This window comes from Natator depressus, chromosome 25 (assembly GCF_965152275.1).
Source record: "Natator depressus isolate rNatDep1 chromosome 25, rNatDep2.hap1, whole genome shotgun sequence".
Taxonomy (NCBI): Eukaryota; Metazoa; Chordata; order Testudines; family Cheloniidae; genus Natator; species Natator depressus.
Window position 1 is genome coordinate 2,067,359 of NC_134258.1, and position 24,065 is coordinate 2,091,423.

General features: G+C 49.3%; 2 protein-coding genes and 1 long non-coding RNA gene across 3 annotated transcripts; 1 reads left to right on the forward strand and 2 right to left on the reverse strand.

Annotated features, from left to right (window-relative positions):
- Positions 1-2,154: 2,154 nt before the first annotated feature.
- Positions 2,155-9,673, reverse strand: LOC141977839 (potassium voltage-gated channel subfamily V member 2-like). Its single transcript, XM_074939558.1, has 2 exons — positions 8,411-9,673; positions 2,155-3,197 (listed from the first exon to the last, which is right to left on the reverse strand). The coding sequence occupies exons 1-2, from the start codon at positions 9,671-9,673 to the stop codon at positions 2,925-2,927; spliced, it is 1,536 nt and encodes a 511-aa protein (XP_074795659.1). The 3' UTR covers positions 2,155-2,924.
- A 3,138-nt stretch (positions 9,674-12,811) lies between these two features.
- Positions 12,812-18,723, reverse strand: CD320 (CD320 molecule). The gene is made up of 5 exons (XM_074939540.1): positions 18,595-18,723; positions 17,866-18,183; positions 16,044-16,121; positions 15,426-15,574; positions 12,812-14,968 (listed from the first exon to the last, which is right to left on the reverse strand). The coding sequence occupies exons 1-4, from the start codon at positions 18,662-18,664 to the stop codon at positions 15,429-15,431; spliced, it is 612 nt and encodes a 203-aa protein (XP_074795641.1). The 5' UTR covers positions 18,665-18,723; the 3' UTR covers positions 12,812-14,968; positions 15,426-15,428.
- Positions 18,516-23,647, forward strand: LOC141977826 (uncharacterized). The gene is made up of 3 exons (XR_012636289.1): positions 18,516-18,796; positions 20,524-20,662; positions 23,332-23,647. It is a non-coding gene; the product is annotated as an uncharacterized LOC141977826 (long non-coding RNA).
- Positions 23,648-24,065: the final 418 nt, after the last annotated feature.

Consider the following 24,065-nt stretch of genomic DNA (forward strand, 5'->3'; position numbering starts at 1 on the left):
CAGACCTTGCCACCCTCTGTGGGAGCCCAGAGTGTCTGGTTACTCAGTCCTTCCCTGCTCCCCCTCTGGCTCTGGGGAGAGTAAACTACTGCAGCCCTAAAGAGGAAACAGCTTATTTGCTCCTTCACACCAGCTCTGCTCCACTGGCCAGTGAGTTGGCGGGGGCTGAGCATTCCTTCCCCCCAGCCCCCCGCCCAACTTGTTCAGGCAGAGGGCGAGTGTGCAGCAGGTATTTCCCCTCACCGTGTCACCAGCTTCAGAACTCACAAGTCAGACCCCCCGCATAACGAGATTGTCTTAAAAATCATGAGATTTTTTTTTAAATGATAAATTCTGGGTTCTTTTATTTGCCTTCTGGGAGGTGAGACTGTAGGGCTGGCATTATCAAGGTTTTAACTTAGCTATAAGCTGAGATTCTCGTGTAATCACCATACACCCAGAGCTGGTGCTTTAAGGAAAACACCATTTATCGGGACGCATGCAATAAACTTGTGAGCATTGGGAACCCTTAGCTCCCCGCACGGCTGTGTTACAGTGAGCACAAACTGGCCCTACACATGGCTAGAATAAGCCTGGTGCCCATCTGTTGAGCAGTGAGTAACCCCCACTGCTGCCGCGAGGAAAGGCACTACCTCATGTACGGGGGGCCAAACTGGGCCCATAGAAAATACCCCAAACCCTGGTAAATCTTACTGATCTTTCTGCTGATCAGAATCAGGAGAGCTCTGCTGAGATGTAGTCTGTGGCCAGCAGCAATGGCTTTATGGCAAACTCTGATTTATCATTTGTATTTTTTCTTGTATAGCTGTTGTTTAGTTCAATAAAAATTAAAGAAAAGGAAAGAAAAGGAAACACCAAACCAGTTTTCTTTACACTTCGCATGAGGTTTATTCCCTGATGGGGCCCATAACACAACAGGTTTGTGGTTTCTAGCTGGAGTAGTTTTGGCATTATAAGAGTGTGAACTTTCTGAATTACCCACTAACGCTTCAAGGTTTGCAAAAAGAAAAGGAGTACTTGTGGCACCTTAGAGACTAACCAATTTATTTATTTTATTTATTTATTTAACCAAATAAATTGGTTAGTCTCTAAGGTGCCACAAGTCCTCCTTTTCTTTTTGCGAATACAGACTAACACAGCTGCTACTCTGAAACCTGGCTTCAAGGTTTGGCCATGACAGAAAATCTCCTCACGTGCACAAGGAACATGCAGGGAAGTGTGCAGCTGAGTGCCCTCACACACTGATACATAAGGACAGCTGAGTCTGCACAACCAAGAGTTTAAAGCATGAGCAGACACCCACAGACACACCTGCATACAGACAGATCACTGGACTCTTGCACCAAAAGACAAGATCTGCCCACGAATGCAGCGGGTACCTTGTAAAACATTCAGCCCAGGGTCCATAGAAGGCAGACTATGAAGGGAATCTATGTTCAAAGTCTGCAAACAGCTTCCCCTGGCTAATCTAAAGACAGTACTGGCTCTGCCAACCTGCTCTCCCTGGTACAGGCACAGAGACATTTGCCAGTGAATATGACACACTGTCCCATTCTGTTTTATTGGATGAACATTCCTGCTGATGCAGTCTCAGACTCAGCTATCCAGCAGAGAGATTTCCCAGGAGCCAAAGGAGTAGCAGCGTGAGAACGGTCCCCGAAAAGTGAGTTTGCCGAAGAGCTCAGCAGGTGCCACCGCTGCCCCTGCCAGCATGGGCAGTGGGTATCATAGGCTGCGGGAGGCTGAGCCTCCCCAAACAGCCAACCATGGCCCTGCCCACACTGTGCCCCCTGGCCCCCCCCCCCGCTTCTCGCTCTGCAGCACGTCCCCTGTGCCATGGCCCAGGCTCGGGCTGGGCTGATGCTGGGGCCATGTTGTGCGCCTGCCCGGCACTCCAATTGTAAAAGCTTCTTTGAGGAAGAGGCACGATTTCTCAGTGGCATCCATTGGGTTCTGCTGGGGTACTAGAGCTAGAAAAGACTTTGATGTCCCATCAGCCCCTGGGGCCCAGGGCAGAGCAGCCCTCGGCAGCATATCCTACCTGGCTTTGTCTCACCTAGTTGTGTCAGCAGCAGTGGGCTTCCACGCTTTCCTGGGAGGTGACCAGGTCTCATCCTGATACATCTGACTGCTGGGGAACGTTCCTCCATTCAGCCTAATTGTGCCCCGCTCTTTCCCAGGGGTCACATTAATTCCCTGCTTCCTCTCATGGCTTGGAGAGCATTCTCAGCCCCTACTCAACTCCCTGAGCCAAGCCGGGCAGCTGCAGCTCTGCCCCACATTCCATTCCTCCAGCCCCTGGGTCCTTTTTGTTGCTCTTCTCTGAGTTCTTGCCCCACTGGCAGTCTGTCCCTGGGACTGTGCTGTCCAGGAATGAGCGTGGCATTCCAGGCAGGTCACAGCAGAGGCTCAGTCGCCTCCCTACAAACAGCCTGGACAGTTTTGCAGCCGTATCACATTGCAAACGCCAGCTTAACCTGCCGCTCTCACTCACTCATTCCTACATCCCAGGGTCTCCCTCACAGCAAATGTGCATGTTCCCTGGAGGTGAAGTGGCCAGGCCAAGGAAGTAGGCAGACAATTCCAGGAGGCCTACTTGGGCAAGGGGGCTGAGTGTGTAGCCTAGCCAGATGGATGGCCTAGTTGTAGGGTGGAGTATCCATGTCGGATGGTCCAGCTGGGTGTGTGTGTCTAGGTTGGAGGTGGGGTAGCCAGGCTGGGAGGTCTGGTGACCAAATTGATGCGGGGGTAGTTGGGTAGTCAGATTGGGAGTTCTGTTACCCAGGTCGGGCGGGCGGGCTGGGTGGTGGGTGGGGTAGCCATGTTGGATGGCCCTGGTGGTGGGAGAGGTGTCTAGGTGGGAGGTCAGGTGGCCTGGTGGGTGCTCAGAGTAGTCTGGGCACGTGGCCCGCGTGGTGGCCCATTCAGCAGTGTACATGGGCGTCACCACTGCAGCATTCAGCCAGCTTCTTCAGGGCTCGCTCCTTAAACCGAATCTTCTTGGTGAACTTGAGTGTGAGGCTGGTCTCGTTCTCATTGGCTTTCAGCTTGGCGTAGTAATCGGAGAACTTGTTGTAGAGGATGGAGATGGGCATCCCATTGAGGATGATGCCGAAGGAGATGCACCCGAACGCCACCATCCTGCCCAGCACCGTGTCAGGCACGGTGTCTCCATAGCCTACTGTGGAGAGACTGACCTGGAAGGGGGTTGAGAGAGGGAAATGATCAGTCCCCGTGAGCTCACATCCCAGCAAGCTCCTCTGGGCCTGCTCAGCTTCTGAGCCACTGAGAAACTCACCCCACCCCCACTGCCACAGCCTGATCCTGCGTCCTGCACCTGACAGCTGAGTCACAGCCCGCCAGGGTCCTCTCCCCACACTCACCCAAGCTGGGCACCACTCCAGGTGTCTCCCCTAGGCCCAACCCTGCGACCAGCTTGAGGGTCCACCTCACCCTGTCACCCCTCCCTCCAGCCTGCCTGTCCCTCTCACACCCACTATCCCACGTCACCCTCATCCCCACCACCTGAACACCAGACCAGTGTCTCTCTCAGCCCCAGGGGTCCAGGCATCAGCCCACGTGTCACCCCTTCTGCCCTCAGAGCTGCTCACCAATCCATGAGTTCCCCATCTCTGACCCAAATTCCTGGGAAGGTCTTCACTTCAGTTAGGTGGGCGCTTATCTGGGTGCTGTCCCTAACCCCCTCCTCTCCACACATAAACCCCTCACACTCGGGCTAGCTGGGACACACAGGCTGGTAACCTGCCTGCATTGCAAAGAGGATAAAGGCTAAATCCCTTGAGTGCTACTATTTATAGAATCAGGGGCCTCAAGGGGTCATCTAGTTCATCCCCCTGTGCTGAGGCAGCATTGAGTAAACCTAGACCATCCCTGACAGGTGTCTGTCCAGCCTGTTCTTAAAACCCTCCAGTGACGGGGCTTCCACACCCTCCCTTCGTAACCTGGTCCAGTGCTTAACCACCCTGAGAGTTAGCAAGTTTTCTGAATTTCCAACCTAGAGCTCCCTGGCTGTAAACCAAGCCAAATCCTCTTGTCCTGCTCTCAGTGGACATGAAGAACAATTGATCACCGTGCTCTTTATCACAACGGTGACAGGTATGGCAATTTCCTGCTTATCCTTGGGAGACTTTATCCAATTAAGTTTAAGTATGTTTGGGGTCCACTGTATTAAGTGAATGGCTTCTGTTTTAGGATGGCCAGGATTGGATGTAATCTCTCTAGGGGGAGATGTGACAGATGTGAGACTTAGGAGTTCAAAGGACTATATTGAAAATGTGCCAGGCAAGAATGGACTTAGCTATGTCCTTAGGAAGGGGTGATTATTTGTTGTTACCTATTCCTGGAGACTGGAGCTCAAAGGCCAAGCTGTGTAAAGAAATGGCTGAACTGCCTAGCCGGTGCTCTGGTTCTGAATCCAAGACAGTTATGAAGTTGTAACCATGGGGAAAACTCAGCCGTGGGGTTTGAAGTACTGACTCCCAGCAGAGGCCGTGTTTGGAGTTGGGGGATGATCTCTCATAAGCTTTTCAGGATGCGTGTAGGTTCTTCTACTGTTTTTAATGTGTTTTCTCTGTAATGCTTTCATCATAAGAATAAAGGTGCTTGCTTAGAAAGAGCTATGTGGTAACTTGTGACTGCAGGCAAAACACTGGTCATAGCCTCTGGAGAGAAAACAAAGCACAGTCTGGCTTGCTGGGGATATCACTGTGTATCCTGGAAATGCCCGTCAGGAGGGAGAGGCAGGTCTCCTCCCAAGAGAGGTGATGGCTGGGAGCCAAAAGCCTAAGAGTAGAAGACCTTGAGGGACCAGTTGCCCTGAAACTGTGTAAACAATCTTTTATATATGGGTGTATGTCTGGGGCCCAGGCCAGCCCCCACAGGGGGCAGGGAGGGAGTGCCACCCAGCTCCACTCCTGACCCCAGCTCCATCTCTAGCTGCTGGCCCTGCACCCGGGGCTCCATTCCTGCCCCTGCCCCTAGCTGTGACCCCAGCCTTGGCCCGCTTATCCCAGTGCAGGTACCCCCGTCTCCCAGAGCTGTGGCCCCACTCCTCATCCTGGGGGAGGGGGACCATGGACCGGGGTAAGGGGGGGCATGAGGTAAAAAGTTGGGGGACCACTGGTGTACAGTGACAGGCCTACAGACAAGCGGGCCTTTGAAACCAAACAAGCCACTGTAAGACATCAAAAGGACGTAGACTTTGTTGACTGCCCTCCCCACTCACATGAAGAAGAGTCAAGCACCAACACTTGTTCTATCAGTTTGGACACTGGAGAGAAGCAATAAAAATCCCTGACAAGGAGAAACTGGATTCCTATGCTGCTTGTACTCTGAGGGGCAAGATTTCTAAGCATAAGCAAGGAGTCTTCACCTGTTTTACCTGGATTAGCCCCAAAGGATACAGAGTCTGCTTACTACAGAAGTTTCTAGTCATTTGAAACCCTCTGAAACCTGCCTGTATCTCATTTGGGTGTGTATGCTGACCTGGTTTAACGTTGCAAACAACTCTCATTTATTTTTCCTAGTTAATAAACTTTTAGTTAGTTTGTTCTTCTTCCGGTCTAGCTCTGTGTAGCTCAAAAGCGTGTTTCTCTCCCCAACAGAAGTTGGTTCAATAAAAGATAATACCTCAGCCACCTTGTCTCCGTAATAGCCTGGGACCAACATGGCTACACCAACACTCCCCTTCTTAGCTTCTGTCCTGCAAATGTCTAAATCCGGCTCGTCTACACGCAGGAAGGAGTTGTTCCTGATTAGCTCCATGTGTAGACTCTGATTCTGGAATGCACTAACACAGTTATTGCACTTTACATCGACCCTCCACCTTAATCAGAAACAACTTCCAAGCGTAGCTAAGCCCTTAACTGCCCAAATCAGGTGAATGGTGACAAACGCTTCTAGGAGACATGGGGGCTGATTCCCATCCACCCGTCTCCCACCCCTTGTGTCGATGCTCATGGCAGTGAAAGGTGCGTGACAGATGCCTCCAGATCAGGAGGGAAGAGTTTCACACCCACTGTGCCCTGGTGTGAATAAATGGCTACACAAAGCAATGGCAGGGCACTGGCAATCCAGGCCCCAGGAGTTCAGTACAAAGTAGATGTGCTTCAGATAAAGTAACTCATTGGGGGGTCTTCAAGGCTACTGGCGAGGTCACAAAATTACTATTTTCCTACCAACCAAGATGGTGTTAGAATGATAGGAAACAAACCAACAACAGGAAAGGAACATAAATAGAATCACTGGCTCGGTGTTTAGATTGTGCAGTTTGGATGTGGTGAGATTGCTGCCACCTAGACTTTTCTAGACATGGATTTTCAGAGGGTCACTTGCTGAAGCTTGGCCTGAGAGGCTGGAGTGGACTTCTTGCTTCAGGACAAGGAGTGAGCTCCATCAGCCATTCCCCTGGAACCCAGAATGGACCATCATACTCCTGGGCCTCCACTCTCCTAACCCTAACAGATGTCCTGACCAGCCCAGCACAGAGATTCAGATGCCATCACTGCATGTGTCTGGTTAACTCCAGGGCTGTGAACCTGAGATTCCTGATCACACCCACTCACTGGCGGGGAATTTTTCCACCTCCACCTCTTTCCTTCTGTCAAATCAGAATCTGGTTTCGTTGGCCAGGACAGCAGCCCCTTTGACTGTGAGCCCCTGGCCAGCAAGGCCAGCTCTCCACATCCCTTTATCCCAAACCTGGTAAAAGTTTGCCAGCTCTGAGAGTTTTAATAGGAGCATGCTACTACAGCTGTAATTCTCCCAGCAGCTGAGCTGAGCCTTCGTATCTTTTCTTTTTCCTTTGAGTTCTTGTCTTTGAAAGAGACAAGAGTGGACTTTAGCAACTCAGAATAATCTCTGACCCAATGTGCATCCCCACAGGAACTTCCCATACCATCTAAAGAGAGCGGAAGCTATGGGCTCTCCCCGAGAAAAGACACCACACACCTGCAGGGAAGGGAATGAGGCAAACTATTGAAAGCCCTGCTTAACCCTTCAGTCTCCAGTGCTTTAACTGATTTCCTTCCCGCTGTGTGTTAATACAAGGTTAGCATGTTTTCAGTGGTGCTTGTTAGCGTGGGAATCACTGGCCACAACTTGGTGTGACCCCACACCACACAAGGTTCCATAAACACCCCCACTGGACCTGAGACAACTTGTATCAATACAAGAGTCCTTCCCTATGCCCCAGTCTGGGCCCCTCCTCCCCCACCGAAGCTCAGGCCAGAATGGTTTCTCCACTCATGCCCGCCACGAGCCCAGGCTCAACCTGTGTCGCTCTCCCCCTGCACAAACCCCAGGCCAATCTGTTTCCTGTTCATAGACCCATGTGTTTGGGTTCTGAGCTGTGCATCTTTCCCTTAGGCCCTATGAGCCCAGGGCTGAGCCATGTGTCTCCCTTCCCCTGCATGAGCCCCAGACAAATCCATGTACCTTCCTCAGTCCCCAGGATCCTGATCTGTGCATCCCCCTTACACCCAGGCTGCAACCTGACTTGTGTGCCCCTCCCTGCAGGAGCCATGACCCAAACCCCATGCTCTGCTCCCTTCATAGTTGATCTCCATGCCCTCCGTCCCCTGCCACCAGCTCTGACGTTGTTCAGGGTATACCCTCCCCCTCCACAGCTCTCCCCTCCAACATGATCCCAGGCACTGCTGTGTGTGTCCCTCTTGCCCCATCCCTCCCGCTGTACGCCGTGCGGGAACTCCCTTCCCTGTGCCCTAGAGAATGGGAGCCATGAGCACCAGTCACAGATGCTCACTGTCCCTGGATCCTGAGGGTTTAGCACCCTACACCAATAACCAGACGTGGTGCTCTGCATGTTCCCAGTGCTGCACAGATCGTCCTGGTGCCTGGGGCGTGAGTGTCCTTCGCTCCCTGGCACAAGGCTAGCAGTTCCTGGCTCACATCGGCTTGGTTAGACTCTAGCCCTGCCAGGGTTTGGTTCTCAGCTACAGCTCCTCACTGTCTTTGAGTTCTCTGAAGTGCTGTGCCACAGAGCCAAGTCCATCTGCCTGTCCCCACCTTGGTATCCCTTACACCATCGCTAGTGTCCTATGCTGTGAGGCAGGAGCCCCCAAGCCTGTTGTCTCACTCCCTGATGCCAGGCTTGTTTCGGGACCCATGCAGCTTTCTAAGGGGCTCACTGTGCTGCGCTGCCATACTCCCGTTGCCAACTTTCCCCTCCAGAGTCAGCAGGGGCCTGGGCAGCCTCTGAATTCAGGCCTGAGCCCAGCAGTTACTGCTTCCATTGGGGGAGACTCAGGCATGGTTCCGACTCCTGGCCAGCAGAGATGGTGAATGTTCCTATGGCACTGAGCTCAGCCCCAGCAGATTCAGTTGTACCCCTCCCACACATTTCCCTTTACGCGGGGTGACTCCATCTTACCGCTGCCCACCACCAGGCATCAGGGATGCTGGTGAAGTTGGTGCCGGGGACATCATGTTCCACGGAGTGCATCAAAGCCGAGAAAGTGAAAACACCCAGGGCAATGAAGAGGAGAAGGCAGCACACCTGCTGGTAGCACTGGCGCATAGTGAAGCCAAAGGCCCTCAGGCCAGTGGAGTGGCGTGCCAGCTTAAGGATGCGAAAAATCCGCATGAGTTTGATGAGTTTCAGGACTTTCCCCAGCTTGCCCACACTCTCCATTTTGTGCCGCTCCTCGTGGTAAAGTGCATCCCCTTCATCCAGGTGCTCAAAGAGAATCTGGATGTAGAAGGGCAGGATGGCCACCAGGTCAATGGCACTGAACGCTGCCCGCAGGAACTTCTGAAAGGTGGCCGTGGATATGAGCCGCATGAGGTACTCGGAGGTGAAGAAGATGGCACAGATGGTCTCCAGCTGCTCCATTAATGCCTTCCCAGTCTTGTGCTGCATCTCCTCCACTGTGCTGAGCGTCATGCCCACAATGGAGATCAGCACAAAAAAGCTGGACATGACGGCGATAATCTTAGCAGGGATGGAGGAGTAGGGTTTCTCAATGAGGTTCCAGACAGCTTTCCGGAACTCCCCCAGACACTTGCCCTCAAAGTGCTCCTCCCGCTCCAGGGGCTCTAGCTCCGCCTCCAGCTCCCGCTGTATTTTCAGGTACTCTTTGAGCTCATCTTGCTTCTCCTCAAACAGGATCCGGCAGCATTGCTGGGAATATTTCAGGTGGATACCCCAGTACTCAATTTCCTCCACAAAGTTAGTGGGGCACAGCTCCTCCATGATCCACAGGACCCCACTGCGGTAAAAGTGGAAGATGTAATGGAAGATTAAAGGGTCTCGGTCAAAGAAGTACTCATTCCTCTGCACCGAGTAGTCATCACAAAGTTTCAGCTTCTTCATGGGGTCCGTGGAAATGGCCAGCTTCCCGATTCTGGTGATGGGGTAACGGGCAGCCATTTTGTAAGCGATCTGGAAAGATTTGCCCCCAACGTTGATGTTGAGGAAGCATCTGCTCTGTCGGGAAGGAGCCTTGCTTTTCTCCTGGTTCCTCTCAGTCACATTGTGCATGGAGCTCCACTGCTTCACCAGACTGTCTTGTGCAAACGGGAAGAAGACCTCTTCTTCCTCTGGGGTCCGACAACACCCATGGTGGTCCCCAATTTTCAGATTGGCAGAGAGGCTTGCGCGCCTCTTCCCCAGTTGCCTCATGGTACCTGGCATTTCACATCAAAGATCCAATGACAGCCTGAGGGTTGACAGCTTTGATTTCATGGTAATGCTTCCATTAGGCGTGTGCTGACTAAGAAAAGCTCCCTATACTTGTAAAGAGGCTACCAAGAGCACCCCACCTTCAGCCTCCACGGGCACAATCTGCATCAGCGCTTCATGCGCTGATCCCCTGCCCTGCTGGTCTGACAAAGCTGATTGCTTATCAGACTGAGCAACTGGGCTTATACTGCGGAGGCAGGAGATAGCGAAGTTCTAGCTCCTTAAGACAATAATAAGATTGACGTTTTAACCCTTTATATAAGGAACTATTTCCATACAAGCATTTCTTTCATTCTTTTTCTTGTTGCCTCTATTTTAGCTGGTTGTTTCTCCCACAAACTAGCCCACTTTCAGGTAGGGAGACAGCCATTTATCATTTCTGTTTCTGAACCCTAATTGAAGGGCACATGACCTGTCTCATGGTCATTTAACTCCTGCTACTGTCTCAAGTGCCAAGGAGTCAACAGGAATAGAACTGCCTGGGAACTTCTACCAGCTTTAACCTCCATGGGCACCCCCCGCTGAGATACTGCTCTGAGATTTAGTCATTCATCAAGCACCTGTGCTTTAAAGCAATTGCTACCTCTCCATTCTGTCATCACTTTTCTGCGTCATTGCAACAAGAGACACTGCAACACACAGACTAGGGATGGAAGAGACCTATTGGCTCCTAGTCCATTCCCAAGCCGGTCCAGGGCACTCCCTGTAGTATCGCTCGATGCTTTGTACAGTTCAATTATAAATGATAGAGGGCTTCCACCACTTCTGTCAGATGGGAATACTGGTGCTGACCTACTTTTCAGAGAGGCTTAATTAATTGTTTGTGAAGTGGAAGGGGCTAGATGCTAAAGGAAGACAATGCTCTATTACATATCCAGCCCTTCTCCCATCTCACACATTCCTGTCACACTTCTCTGAACACTATAAATTGTCTGTAACTTTCTGGTAATCAAGTGCCCAGAACTGCACAGAGGGAGCTACCTGCTCCATGACTTGATGCCTCTTTGCATGGAGCCCATTGTCTCTTGCTACTATAATACACTCAGAACCCTGAGCTAGTGACTGTGCTAAGACCACCATGCTTTTTGGATTGAAGCAGCTGGGTCTAATAACTCCGTGGATTTGCCTACTTAGACTTCCTCTAGATGCACAGTGGTGCATTCAGAGGTGGCATGTGAGTTAGAGCCCCTTACACTGGCATAGAAATGCCCACCCCTTAAACCTACTTGCACCTACTCTATCAAAGTCTAAGGGAGTCCCACATTTGGTGTAACTTGCAAGCCAAGGAGTTAGAAGCTGTAAGGAAGTGGAACTTAAACTAGCCCTAACCCTGCTTTAAATTACTTTTTCTTCTGGTAGCAGAGAATCTGCTGTGCTTCCCTATACCTTGTGCAGTCATTTACACAAATGTATACCACTCCGCACAATGTAAATGAAAACACACTGGGCACAGCAATGGAGAACCAGAACACAAGGTAGACCACATTAGAATCCTATAAACATGTGTAAGTAGCTCCAAAGGAGTCTGAAAGGGAGTTGGTATAAATAACTTACCTCTGAATTTGCTAAATATCACTTGAGAATTTGAATGACTGTATTAACACTTAAATCCTAAATTGACGGGCATCTTTAAAATGCCTTAAATTAAATATGGACAATTCATGGGTCCAAACAAAATTTTTAATATACACTAGAGAGAAGCTATCATTTAAAACAGCTAAGGGACTTTCAAAGGAGTCTAATGGATTCAGAGCTAGATTTTTTTTTAAAAGGTATTTAGGTGTATAAAGGGATTTCCAAAAGCATCAATTGCATATTCAGGCACTGAAATACCTTTAAAAATCTGGCCTTTAGATATTCAAATCCCACTGAATGTCAGAGAGTCAGGCACCTAACTCCCTGTGGCTGCATGCACGATTAAAGGCTAGGAAACCAGGCATTATTTGTTTAACAAGCATCATCCGCATGGACGCATGTCCTCTGGAATGGTGGCCGAAGCACGAAGGGGCATATGAATGTTTAGCAGATCTGGCACGTAAATACCTTGCACCGGCGGCTACAAAAGTGCCATCTGAACACCTGTTCTCACTTTCAGATGACATTGTAAATAAGCAGCAGGATCTCCCATAAATGTAAACAAACTTGTTTGTCTTAGCAATTGGCTGAACAAGTAGTAGTACTGAATAGACTTGTAGGCTCTAAAGTTTTACACTGTTTTGTTTTTGAGTGCAGTTATGTAACAAAAAAATAAAAATCTACATTTGTAAGTTACACTTTCACGATAAAGAGATTGCACCACTGTACTTGTATGAGGTGAGCTGAAAAATATTTCTTTTATCATTTTTACAGCGCAAATATTTGTAATCAAAAATAATATAACGTGTGCACTGTGCACTTTGTACTCTGTGTTGTAACAGAAATAAACAGATTTGAAAATGTAGAAAAACATCCAAAAATATTTAATAAATTTCAATTGGTATTCTATTAACAGTGCCATTAATCACAATTAATTTTTTTAATCGCAGTTAATTTTTTTGAGTTAATCATGTGAGTCAACTGCAATTAATCGACAGCCCTGCTGAAAATCTTTAAATTAAGATTGGATGTTTTTTCAAAAGATCTGCTCTAGTTCAAATATGAATTAACGCAGGGAAGTTTTTTAGCCTGTATTATGTCTGACTAGCTGATCACAATGGTCCTTTCTGGTTTTATAATCTATGAAAATCACAGCCTAAAATTATAAAGATGGACCAGACCATTATGACTGACATTAAAACTACCATAAGCAGTACCAATGCAGGACAGGTAGGTGCATGTAAGACTGTAGAAAAATCGGTATGTTGCACTGTGTTACCTGAGAGATGGCAGGTGATCACAGCCAACAGACTGTATGGGAACGACAGACACACAAGTGGGCAGAGTTAATGGTGCACTAACATAGGCATTGCCTCACTTTCGGATATTTAACCGTGCAGTCCTATTCCACAGGTCGCAGCTTTTTGCATTTAATGTGTGGAGTTGAAGTGGGAGCTTGATTAATACCCCTGATGCAGCCAGGAGTTGGTAACTGACTGGATACACTTGAAGTTTTTTCACATTCCCCAAAATACCACCCTTCTCTTCCTTTGCTATGGTAAAGCACTCTCACAGGCCTAGGTCACACTATCTCAATGACTGCAACCTCCTCCTCTCTGCCACACCCAATTTACTTCTCACTCCCCTCAACAGCAGGCAGAAGCCCCTTCATTGGCTACTGACCAGCCCGCTGCTGCCTCATTCTCCAAGTCTGAGTACTCTTTACCACGATCACAGCTATGCACAATTGTGCCTCTGCCCAAAGCTCCGGCTGCATCTCCCCATTCCTTGCTTTGCTCCCTTTGCTTCAGCCAAGCCTCTCTGCTCCCTGTATTTCTCTTGCTTATTCTTGGCTTTGTGCTTTTCCCCCCCATGTTGGGACTTGTATACAGAACTTACTTCTGCCACCTCTAGCTAAATCCTTCCTTAACTCCCATCTCCTGAGCAGCTATCAATGTTAACCCTCCAAACTAAGTGACATTGTCACATTCCCTGCCAAAAAAGCTTTGTGCTGCACTTCGGACTCCGCCATCCTCTGCGTTTGGTATTGGAATGTTTCTGTCCACACACTTGTCTGTCTCAATGCTGAGCAGCGACTGAATCAATCACAATAATGGAAATGACCCTCAAAACAAAATCCAGGAAGCCACCACAAGTTCTCTAAAGATCTTTAATTCCCCCACTGTCATTCAGCACCCACCCAATTGCCAACTGTGGTTTTTCATCCATTATACAGAACACAACACACGGAGCCCTCAGGGGTTCTGCCTCTTGCTAGTGCTCTATTTCAGTGCTGGGAAGAGCCAAGATTCTAAATATGTCATACCTCTTACAAACTCTCTCTCATATTACGTATGCACATATGTCCACTATACAAACCCCCAGGGAGTCCTGCCCTCTCAGGTTACTGGCTGGAGTGTATGCCCTGCAAGCTGAAACCTCACCTTTAAGGCACCACATTCAGCCAACAGGGCAGCAAGTTTCTACCATATGTGTGCATATTCAGCAAGCACCTGTGCAAAGAATATAACAGGTCTTGGATGTCAACAATGGAGTCAAGGGACAAGACAGTGCTCGCCCTCCACCAGGACCAGGTTTCTACACTGAACACTAGTTCCCTCTACAGTATTAGTGTTTTACACATATTTAAATAACAGTCCACAAAAAAAATGTTGGGCAGACCAAGATCTGAAATGGAGACACATTGCAGCTAACAAGACTACTCAGAGGTAAAAGCGAAGAAGAGCAAAGCTGGCTCCAGATGTTTGTCAAAACTTAAAACATCTGCTAATAAACTCTTCTGACTGCACAGAGGATGCAAAGTCCAGAGATTTCAGTTTCAAAGTGGAAACTACAGGCCCAATCCTGCAAGGAGCTTAGTGCACCTCCTGCATTGCCTGCACTGGGAGTTGACGGCACTCGGGTCCTGAATGCCTGTGCTGTGCCTAGGGGCTGCTGCACGGGCTGTGACCCAATGCAAAGTGAAGCATACAGGAGACTCTCCAGTAATCCATCTCCTTGACAGTTCTCCTGCAGTCACATGATGTTTTAAGAACTTCTGGTATGTGAAGTTTGAGCTAATGTGTTAGAAATATGAGCAGTATCCTCGGGGATATAAATTATACACCCACGTCACTTTGAGCTCTGCCCCACATAGGTGTGTGGAATGGAACGGCCTGCCCTGGAACAGGAGCAAATGGCTCTGCTTACAGGCAAGATACAGCATGGTAGGAAGAGGTAGTTTTCAATGGACTCTTGGGTGGGCATGGAAGGGACAGCAGCCAAATGTACTGCAGAGGCTACACTGTGCACTGTCCAGAGCTATTCCAGCGAGAAGCATTTTGTGGAATAACCCACATTTTGTGTGCGTGTGTCTTTAGGATGGGGGAAAATGGATGACCCGTTCTGATATTCCAAGTGTTTCCATCACATTCTTGTAGGGTTGATTTTAGAGCATGAGTGACAGTCATTTCTGATTTCCCACTGCCATTATAATCCCACAATCTAAGCTCCCTGTGCCAAAGGAAGAGTCCTTGATTGCTCCAGTGTGATTGTCACCCAATCAAACCCCAGAAAACTTGTCCCAGAAACTGTGCAATCGGCATTTGGAGGGAGTGTGATGAGGATCACTGAGTTGGGTCCCATCTCACCATCTCGCAGCACTGCAGCTTCCTGAAAGATGAAGAAAAACCAAGACACCTGGTTATTTAATATCCTCTGTGCCAAAGGCTTTTATTTCATTTTATTTTTCAAAGCTTGTGGGGAAGCCATCCATTGTAAAAAGCTCCAAAATTAGCAGTCCCTCAGTGTCTAGGGACTCAGAGCTTCCTCTGGGTTCATCAACCCCAATTATCTCCCCACTGCAACAAGCCAGTCATTGAAAGAGATGCCAGCAGTCTTCCCAGCACAGAGAAGCTGGGTTTGTGTGTGGGGGGAGACCCCTTTCCTGTCCCTCACGCAGAGAAAGGAACTCACTGCAGAGTGGACGGTAGGAAATGATTTCCACCCCACCAGAGAGCTAATGGAGGGCTAAGGGGTTGGAAGGGGAGGAAAGCTCGGCATGGGGGAGGGACCCCCTCTCCCTCCCTATACAGAGGAATTTGGGTCCAGTGTGGAGTGGGAGACATACCCATCAGGGAAATGAGTCTGAAGGTCTCCTGTCCGGCACCAGCTGCTCTTTGGAAGCTTTCTCGAGGCTAAAGGTGGAGAAGTTGTTCTTTGCTCTCAATTGGCCCCATCTAACAGTGCAGCCTGCAGCCATCAGCACACTCAGGAGCACTGCAGAGAGAAGAACACACAGGCAATGAGTTGCTGTGATTCCTGCCCCTGGACTAGGCAGCAGCACTGCGGCTAAGCTGCCCTATGCTAGTGCCTCAGCATTTAGACAGACAAATCAGTAACTCAAACAGTAAGAAGTGGGGCTGTGTCCCCTGGGGGGATGATTAGTGCCAAGTCCCATGCAGTGGGACTCCGTTTTCAACAGAAGGAAATTATGTGCCTTTTCCCAAAGCTGGAAATTTAGAACCTTGGACTTTGCCACCTAAGCCCTTGAAACAAGATGCCTAGAACATGCCACTGTTGGCCTAAGCCACACTGCAGCGGGATTGGTTAGAGGAAGTCCAAGGGCAGCCATTACTGAATGAACCACATCCTATCCAATCCGATATGAGCAGAGTTCAATTTTTGGTTAACGCTACTCAGCAAAAGCCAACATCAGTCCTGCAGCACCCTTTGGATTCTCACATACCAAAAACAGCTATCACCCACAAGGTGCCTCGAGTCTCAGACAACACTAGTTTCCCAGGTTCGGAGATCGCTGGATTCTCTGAAACGAAAGCAAAGGGCTCTCAATAATTGGGCTTTCAAAGGTCACTGTCATATTGAGATTGAGTTAAGCTCAAAAAGGGGTTCAAAGCAGTTCCCATTCTGCACCTCACCTTCAGTTTCCTTGCCAATTTTGGGGTTTTCACCACCAGATTTTCGTATTTAAAAAAATGTCTTCTCTGCCTTATTGCTGTATGAAAAGCCCACAAGAGCAACTAAGAGACCCTGACTACTGGGGTAGGGGAAAAGGGAAAGCAGAGAAACTGACAAGGTGGGTGAGGTAATATACAGATAACCTTACTCATCTTGTCTCTATGACAAGGGGAATCATAGAAACAAAGAATATCAGGGTTGGAAGGGACCTCAGGAGGTCTAGTCCAACCCCCTGCTCATGGCAGGACCAGTCCCCAACTAAATCATCCCAGCCAGGGCTTTGTCAAGCCTGCCCTTAAAAACCTCAAAGGAAGGAGATTCCACCACCTCCCTAGGTAACGCATTCCAGTGTTTCACCACCCTCCTAGTGAAAAAGTTTTTCCTAATAGCCAACCTAAACCTCCCCCACTGCAACTTGAGACCATTACTCCTTGTTCTGTCATCAGCTCCCACCGAGAACAGTCTAGATCCATCCTCTTTGGAACCCCCTTTCAGGTAGTTGAAAGCAGCTATCAAATCCCCCCTCATTCTTCTCTTCTGCAGACTAAACAATCCCAGTTCCCTCAGCCTCTCCTCATAAGTCATGTGTTCCAGTCCCCTAATCATTTTTGTTGCCTTCCGCTGGACATTTTCCAATTTTTCCACATCCTTGTTGTAGTGTGGGGCCCAAAACTGGACACAGTACTCCAGATGAGGCCTCACCAATGTCGAATGGGGGGGAACAATCACGACCCTCGATCTGCTGGCAATGCCCCTACATATACATCCCAAAATGCCATTGGCCTTCTTAGCAACAAGGGCACACTGTTGACTCATATCCAGCTTCTCGTCCACTGTAACCCCCAAGTCCTTTTCTCCAGAATTGCTGCTGAGCCATTCGGTCCCCAGTCTGTAGCGGTGCATGGGATTTTTCCGCCCTAAGTGCAGGACTCTACACTTTTCCTTGTGAACTTCATCAGATTTCTTTTGGCCCAATCCTCTAATTTGTCTAGGTTCCTCTTTATCCCTTCTCTACCCTCCAGCATATCTACCTCTCCTCCCAGTTTAGTGGAGGACCAGAAAGGACGAGATTGTGGGGGTGGGAGCAGAGAGGTTGCCACAGAGCACTGTCACAGGCATAAAAGAAACTAACTAAGGAAAAAAATGGAGAAAACTCAGGGTATGGCTATTCTTAAATTCCTGTGGCAGCCCACTGCAGTGCTGTAGCACTTCAGAGCAGGCATTATCTATGGCTACAGGAGGGGTTCTCCTGTGAATGTCGGTAATTCACCTTCCCTAGTGCGGTCTACCCCAGGGCTTCGGTCAGCATGGCAATGTCTCTGAGGGATGGGAGAGCCATAGCTATCCACTGGAAGTTCCCAGTGTACACCAGCCCTAATTTTCTCTCAGCTGTCCAAGAGGCAGGAATCCCTGGTGTCACGGGTACAGGTATAAGGTTTACAGACTAAAGGAAGATTTAAAAGTTGGTGGTGTTCCTTTAAGTGCTTAAAGTCCCAGTCCCCTGCAGCGCGTCCATCCCAGCCACCAGCCTGCCCAACGCGACCCCGGCTCCCAACCTGCGGTAACCGACTCGGCCGCGCGGCGCCTCTCACCTGTCCCGGCAGCGCTCGGGGCTCGGGCGGTCCCAGGCGAGTCCGGGCCGCAGCCCTGCTCATCCTGCCCGCCCGGGCAGTCGGCGTGGCCGTCGCAGACCCAGGCGGACGGAAAGCACTCCGCGCCCTCCGCGCACTGGAACAGGCAGGGGCAGGCCGGGGCTGGCGGGACTCCCCAGTGCCGACAAGCCTCTGCCGACTCGTCCGCGCCGTCAGGGCAATCCGAGCGGCCATCGCAGAACCGCTCCTGGGGCAGGCTGCGGACGAGCGCCGGGGTCCAGCACGGCCCGCCGCGGGGGCTGCAGGGCAGGCCGGACGCTGAAGCCGGAGGAGAAGCAGGTTAGCCCAGCCCAGCGGTGCCCGCTCCCGCCTGTTGGCGCCAGCCCTGCACCGGCGGGGGGGGGGGGGGCGGGGGCCCGGCGGCGGCCCGTGCACCGGCGGGGGGGGGGGGGCGGGGGCCCGGCGGCCCGTGCAGTGGGGGGTGGGGGGGGCGCTGCGGCCCGTGCGGGCGCTGCGCGGTGGCTGCTGCCGGCGCCGAGAAGTGTCGCCCCGGTGCGGAGCCCGCGGCGACCAATAGGGAGGGGGCAGAACAGGACCCCGGGCGGCTCGGGACCAATGGGCGCCTCTGAGAGGAGGGGCCCCCGCGTGGGGGCGGTGTCAAGTGACCGGCAGTGAGGTCGGTCACGGTCACGGTCACCCTCCGCCTGTGCCCCCGGACCGGGTCCTCACCGTTCCCCGCAGGCGACTCCAGCCCCGCGGCGACCAACTGCCTCAGGAGCAGCGCGAGGAGCGCCCACATGCCGCCTGCACCGGCCGCTCCGGTCAGAAAGAGCGCGTTCACGCTTGGAGGTGCGGCGCATGCGCATCAGAGGACTAAGGGGGGACGGGAGCCGAGGATTTCTCCACCCCCCCCAACAGCACGCATGCGCAGGTGAGCCGACGAGGCGCGTGCAAGGCAATTCACTGCCCTGCAGCAGCTGTGCGGTGTGCCTCGTGCGTGCCCCAGCGCCTCGCCCGCATTGCAGCCTGCAGCCGTGGAGACGCCGGCTCAGCGGCAGCCTGCGAGTTACACGGCACGAGAGAAGGAAGCAGCAGGCCCGGCCGCTGCAGGAGAAGCTCGTGGCGGCAGCAGCAATCTGCTTAGTGTCTGTGGCTGCACCTGACGTGGGCTTTCCTGCCCGTGACAGGACAAGGCAAAACGACACGCGACTGATTTCCATGTAGCTGCATTGCTGTCAAATGATAGTTGGGGCAGGCCTTTTGGCTCTCACTCCCTTTCTTACATTTCCCAACACAAACCCAAGGACTGTTGGAGCATTAAACGTTCAACCTCAACCCACTTCCCTCTGTCTGTGGTCATTTAAGGCACCACGGCTCTTTTCCCAGAACACTTTTTGGGTTTGAGAGGGAAGCTAAAGGAAAATAGAAAAGATCAATATTCTGGGAGAAAAGCTTTGCTGAGAGCTAGGGGAATGTGGGGAAACAAGGCAAAAGGGCATTTAAACAGTTTCCCTTTCAGCAGCTAGCCCTGCCATATTTGCTTGAAAGCATTCCTTCTTTAAAACAGGTTTCAGAGTAACAGCCGTGTTAGTCTGTATTCGCAAAAAGAAAAGGAGTACTTGTGGCACCTTAGAGACTAACCAATTTATTTGAGCATAAGCTTTCATGAGCTACAGCTCACTTCATCGGATGCATACTGTGGGAATTGCGTTCTGGTTAAACTTGGATTTATGCTGGAAGTGGCCCACCTTGATTGTCATGCACATTGTGAGGAGAGTGGTCAGTTTGGATGAGCTATTGCCAGCAGGAGAGTAAGTTTGTGTGTGTGTGGGGGGGTGAGAAAACCTGGATTTGTGCTGGAAATGGCCCACCTTGATTTTTATGCAGGTTGTAAGGAGAGTGGTCACTTTGGATAGGCTATTACCAGCAGGAGAGTGAGTTTGTGTGTGTGGTTTTTGGAGGGGGGTGAGGGGCTGAGAGAACCTGGATTTCTGCAGGAAATGGCCCACCTTGATTATCATACACATTGTGAAGAGAGTAGTCACTTTGGATGGGCTATTACCAGCAAGAGAGTGAGTTTGGGTGGGGGGGGGGAGGGTGAGAGAACCTGGATTTGTGCTGGAAATGGCCCAACTTGATGATCACTTTAGATAAGCTATTACCAGCAGGAGAGTGGGGTGGGAGGAGGTATTGTTTCATGGTGTCTGTGTATATAATGTCTTCTGCAATTTCCACAGTATGCATCCGATGAAGTGAGCTGTAGCTCACGAAAGCTCATGCTCAAATAAATTGGTTAGTCTCTAAGGTGCCACAAGTACTCCTTTTCTTCTTTAAAACTTAATTTTTAGTTGTATATATTAGTAGAACATGGTGTTTTTTGTTAACTCTAATACCATATTTGGGCTAAATGTCTCCTACTGCCTTTGAGTTTATTCACCCCAGGATACACTTATTACCTCAAACAGGAATGACCCTCATGCTATCTATATAATGGGATAAAGCTAAAGGGCAAGTTAGATATAAATATAAATATCAGGGGAAAAAAATCTTCCTGACAGTGTGAAAGGTATATTAAGGTACAGAATAATGTCCCAAAGACAATAGAAGCAAAATGCATTAGATGATGAGCTGGAATCTGTTTTGATCTCTACTTTCCAGGATTTTATGACTAAGAATCCCATCTCCAGTTGAAAACCTCAAAGGATTCAGAGAAGGCAAATTCAGCTTACTGCTCTGCAACGAGGCCTAGACACAGCTAGATCTAATCAGTGGTAGGCCACTACGATGAGCTTAAAAGGTACCCTATCATAAAAAAATACTTTTTCCTAGATATGCAGTAAGGTCTCATATTTGACCTACAACACAACTTGGCCATCTTTTAATGTAACTTTCTTTATTACTCCCTACCTTAATTTCCCCACCCCCTTCACCTCTAGAGTTTTTAGCCTGCAAAAAGAACCACCACTTTGCTGTGAAATCATAGAAGATTAGGTTTGGAAGAGACCTCAGGAGGTCATCTAGTTCAACCCCCTGCTCAAAGCAGGACCAACACCAACTAAACCATCCCAGCCTGGGCTTTGTCAAGTCTGGCCTTAAAAACCTCCAAGGATGGAGATTCCACCACCTCCCTAGGTAACCCATTCCCATGCTTCACTACCCTCCTAGTGAAATAGTGTTTCCTAATATCCAACCTAGACCTCCCTCACTGCAACTTGAGACGATTGCTCCTTGTTCTGTTATCTGCCACCACTGAGAATAGCCAAGCTCCATCCTCTTTGGAACCCCCCCTTCAGGTAGTTGAAGGCTGCTATCAAATCCCCCCTCACTCTTCTCTTCTGCAGACTAAACAAGCCCAGTTCCCTCAGCTTCTCCTGATAAGTCATGTGCCCCAGAACCCTGATCATTTTTGTTGCCCTCCACTGGACTCTCTCCAATTTGTCCACATCCTTTCGAACTGGATGCAATACTCCAGATGTGGCCTCACCCACCAGTGCTGAATAGAGGGGAATAATCACTTCACTCAATCTGCTGGCAATGCTCTTACTAATGCAGCCCAATATGCTGTTAGCCTTCTTGGCAACAAGGGCACACTGCTGACTCATATCCAGCTTCTCATCCACTGTAATCCCCAGGACCTCTAACTTTCCCCACTTAAGCTGTCTTTGTGGCCAAAAAAAGTGTGCTTTTTAAACAGTAAAATACCTAGTGGAGACATAGTACAGGTGTTTTTTAATTCAACATAGCTAGACAAAATCTACACTATTACCCAACCACCACCCAAATCTGTGGTTGACCTTGCTGTTACAGTAAAAACTACAGATCCATGTCTCCACTAGGATTTTACAGCAAAATAACATGCACTAGCTATCTTGTGTAAAAACACTTTCTTTTGGCAGTGAACACAGCCTTAGTCAAACTGGTTCAGTTTGCTTTGAGATTTAGACCAATCTCCCCCAGCAGTATCGCTTTTTGCAAGGAAAGGGAGAGATAAAGGTTTTTGCTACGGGGGATCACAATGTTCATTGCTGAGTGACTGTTCCAACTGCAGCATCAGTAGGTTGTTTTGTGGGTACAACTTCACTACAAAGAGAAGTGGATGAGGTAATATCATTTATTGGACCAACTTCTGTTGGCAAAAGAGACAAGCTTTTGAGTTTACACCTGTAGTCCTTGCTGAAGCCTCAGGTATAACTAACAGTTTGAACCAAAGGCTGTGAACCAGAGTAGCCTGGCCTTGGCAAAATAACAGCCCTCCAGGTATTAGCTAACACCAAGTAAGCACATTCCTGACTGGAGAGCATGGTACAAAAACATGCACATCACAAGTAACTACAGAAATGCATTTCTAAGAGATGGTACAAGAAAACACCTCTCATAAGATAAAGATGGGATGATAGAATAGTAGATGGGGATGTTTTGTTCAGACTAGCAGGTACAGGGATAAGGGTGGTAACTAACAACATCTAGATTGTAATACATAAGCTGTTCGTATCAATGTATAAAAGGAGAATTCATAGGAGGGGCAACTTTGTACTTGCCATGGGGGCAGCATCCTGGGGCACTGACTGAGCAGGTACCATTGTTGCGGGCATACATGTTAGAGTACCTGTAACCATTGAACCAGGGTGTTACTACCATGCTTTGTCGACAGTAAATCTGGCCAAGCGCCTTTGCCACCGAGCTTGTGGTCTTTCTTTATGAGTAACACTGAGGTCTGCTACTACAGCTGACATCAGACCTTCTAGAACAGCAAAACTGGCAGCTGTAAAAACTTACCAGCCTTAACAACATTCTGCAGCCCTAGCAACATCAAGCTCTTCTTCAGATCTGGAGGCTATGTCTATACTAGATATCTTACAGCAGCACAACTGTACTGCTGCAGCCGGGCTGCCGTAAGATCTCCTGCACAGCTGCTCTATGCCGGCGGGAGAGAGCTCTCCTACTGGCATAATTAAACCACCCCCAATGAGCAGCAGTAGATATGTCGGTGGGAGACGGTCTCCCGCCAATATAGCGCTGTCCACCCCAGGGTTTTGTCAGTGAAACTTTTGTCAGTCCAGGGTGTGTGTGTGATTTTTTTCCCCACCCCACTGGACAGAAGTGCTAGTGTATACATAAAAATAACAAGGAGTCCTTGTGGCACCTTAGAGACTAACAAATTTATTTGGGCATAAGCTTTCATGGGTTAGAACACACTTCATCAGATGCATAGAGTGAAAATACAGGAGCAGGTATAAATACATGAAAGGATGGGGGTTGCTTTATCAAGTCTGAGATCACTCTAATGAGATAAATCAATTAACCCAGCAGGATACAAAGGGAGGAAAAATAACTTTTGAAGTGGTAAGAGAGTGGCCCATTACAGATAGTTGACAAGAAAGTGTGAGTAACATTAAGGAGAAATTAGTATTGGGGAAATTAAGTTTAGGTTTTGTAATGACCCAACCACTCCCAATCTCTATGCAGGCCTAATCTGACGGTATCCAGTTTGCAAATTAATTCCAGTTCTGCAGCTTCACGTTGGAAACCTCTCCTGTGCATCATCAAGGATCTACAACCTGTCCTGAAGCACGATCCCTGACTCTCACAGACCTTTGGAGACAGACCAGTCCTCGCTTACAGACAGCCCCCGCAACCTGAAGCAAATACTCACCAGCAACTACACACATCTAAAAGTCATGAATTTAAGCTCCCAGACTCATCTTTTGAAGATGTTGTGCAAGTTGCCCTTGAAGATGAGAACTGAGAGGTCAGATATAGAATGCCCAAATAAATCTGGTAATCTTTAAGGTGGCACCGGACTCCTCATTGTTTTTGCAGATATAGAGTGATCTCTTTGAAAAGCATGTTATGGTATTTTTGTCTTATTTTTCTGAGAGAGTTCATTCAAGAGCATTGTGATTGTCTCATTTTACCCACATAGTCATTAGTGGGGCATTTAGTGCACTGGATGAGGTACACCACATACTGGGTTTGCAGGCATGTGTAGGATTCATGGATCTTGAAAGGTGTGTTGGGGGTGGTGATACTGATCATCATAGCGGATAGGTCTACAGGTTTTGCATCTGTTCTGGCAGGGGCTGGTGCTATTTTAAGTTCCTGTGTTCTGGTCTGTGGGGAGCTTGCTCTGATGATGTTTGGTGAAGTTGGAGATTGCTTGAAGGCCAGAAAATGGCTTTGGGAAAGATTTCTTTTCGGAT

Excerpts from the sequence above, each read along its gene's own strand:
- LOC141977839 (XM_074939558.1), bottom strand. The coding sequence starts at position 9,673 with ATGCCAGGTACCATGAGGCAACTGGGGAAGAGGCGCGCAAGCCTCTCT. Across the intron at positions 3,198-8,410 it reads ATGCCTGGTGGTGGGCAGCG|GTCAGTCTCTCCACAGTAGG; the intron begins GTAAGATGGAGT and ends ACCCCCTTCCAG.
- CD320 (XM_074939540.1), bottom strand. The coding sequence starts at position 18,664 with ATGTGGGCGCTCCTCGCGCTGCTCCTGAGGCAGTTGGTCGCCGCGGGG. Across the intron at positions 18,184-18,594 it reads GGAGTCGCCTGCGGGGAACG|CGTCCGGCCTGCCCTGCAGC; the intron begins GTGAGGACCCGG and ends CTCCGGCTTCAG. Across the intron at positions 15,575-16,043 it reads GTGGGTGATAGCTGTTTTTG|TGCTCCTGAGTGTGCTGATG; the intron begins GTATGTGAGAAT and ends TTCTCTCTGCAG.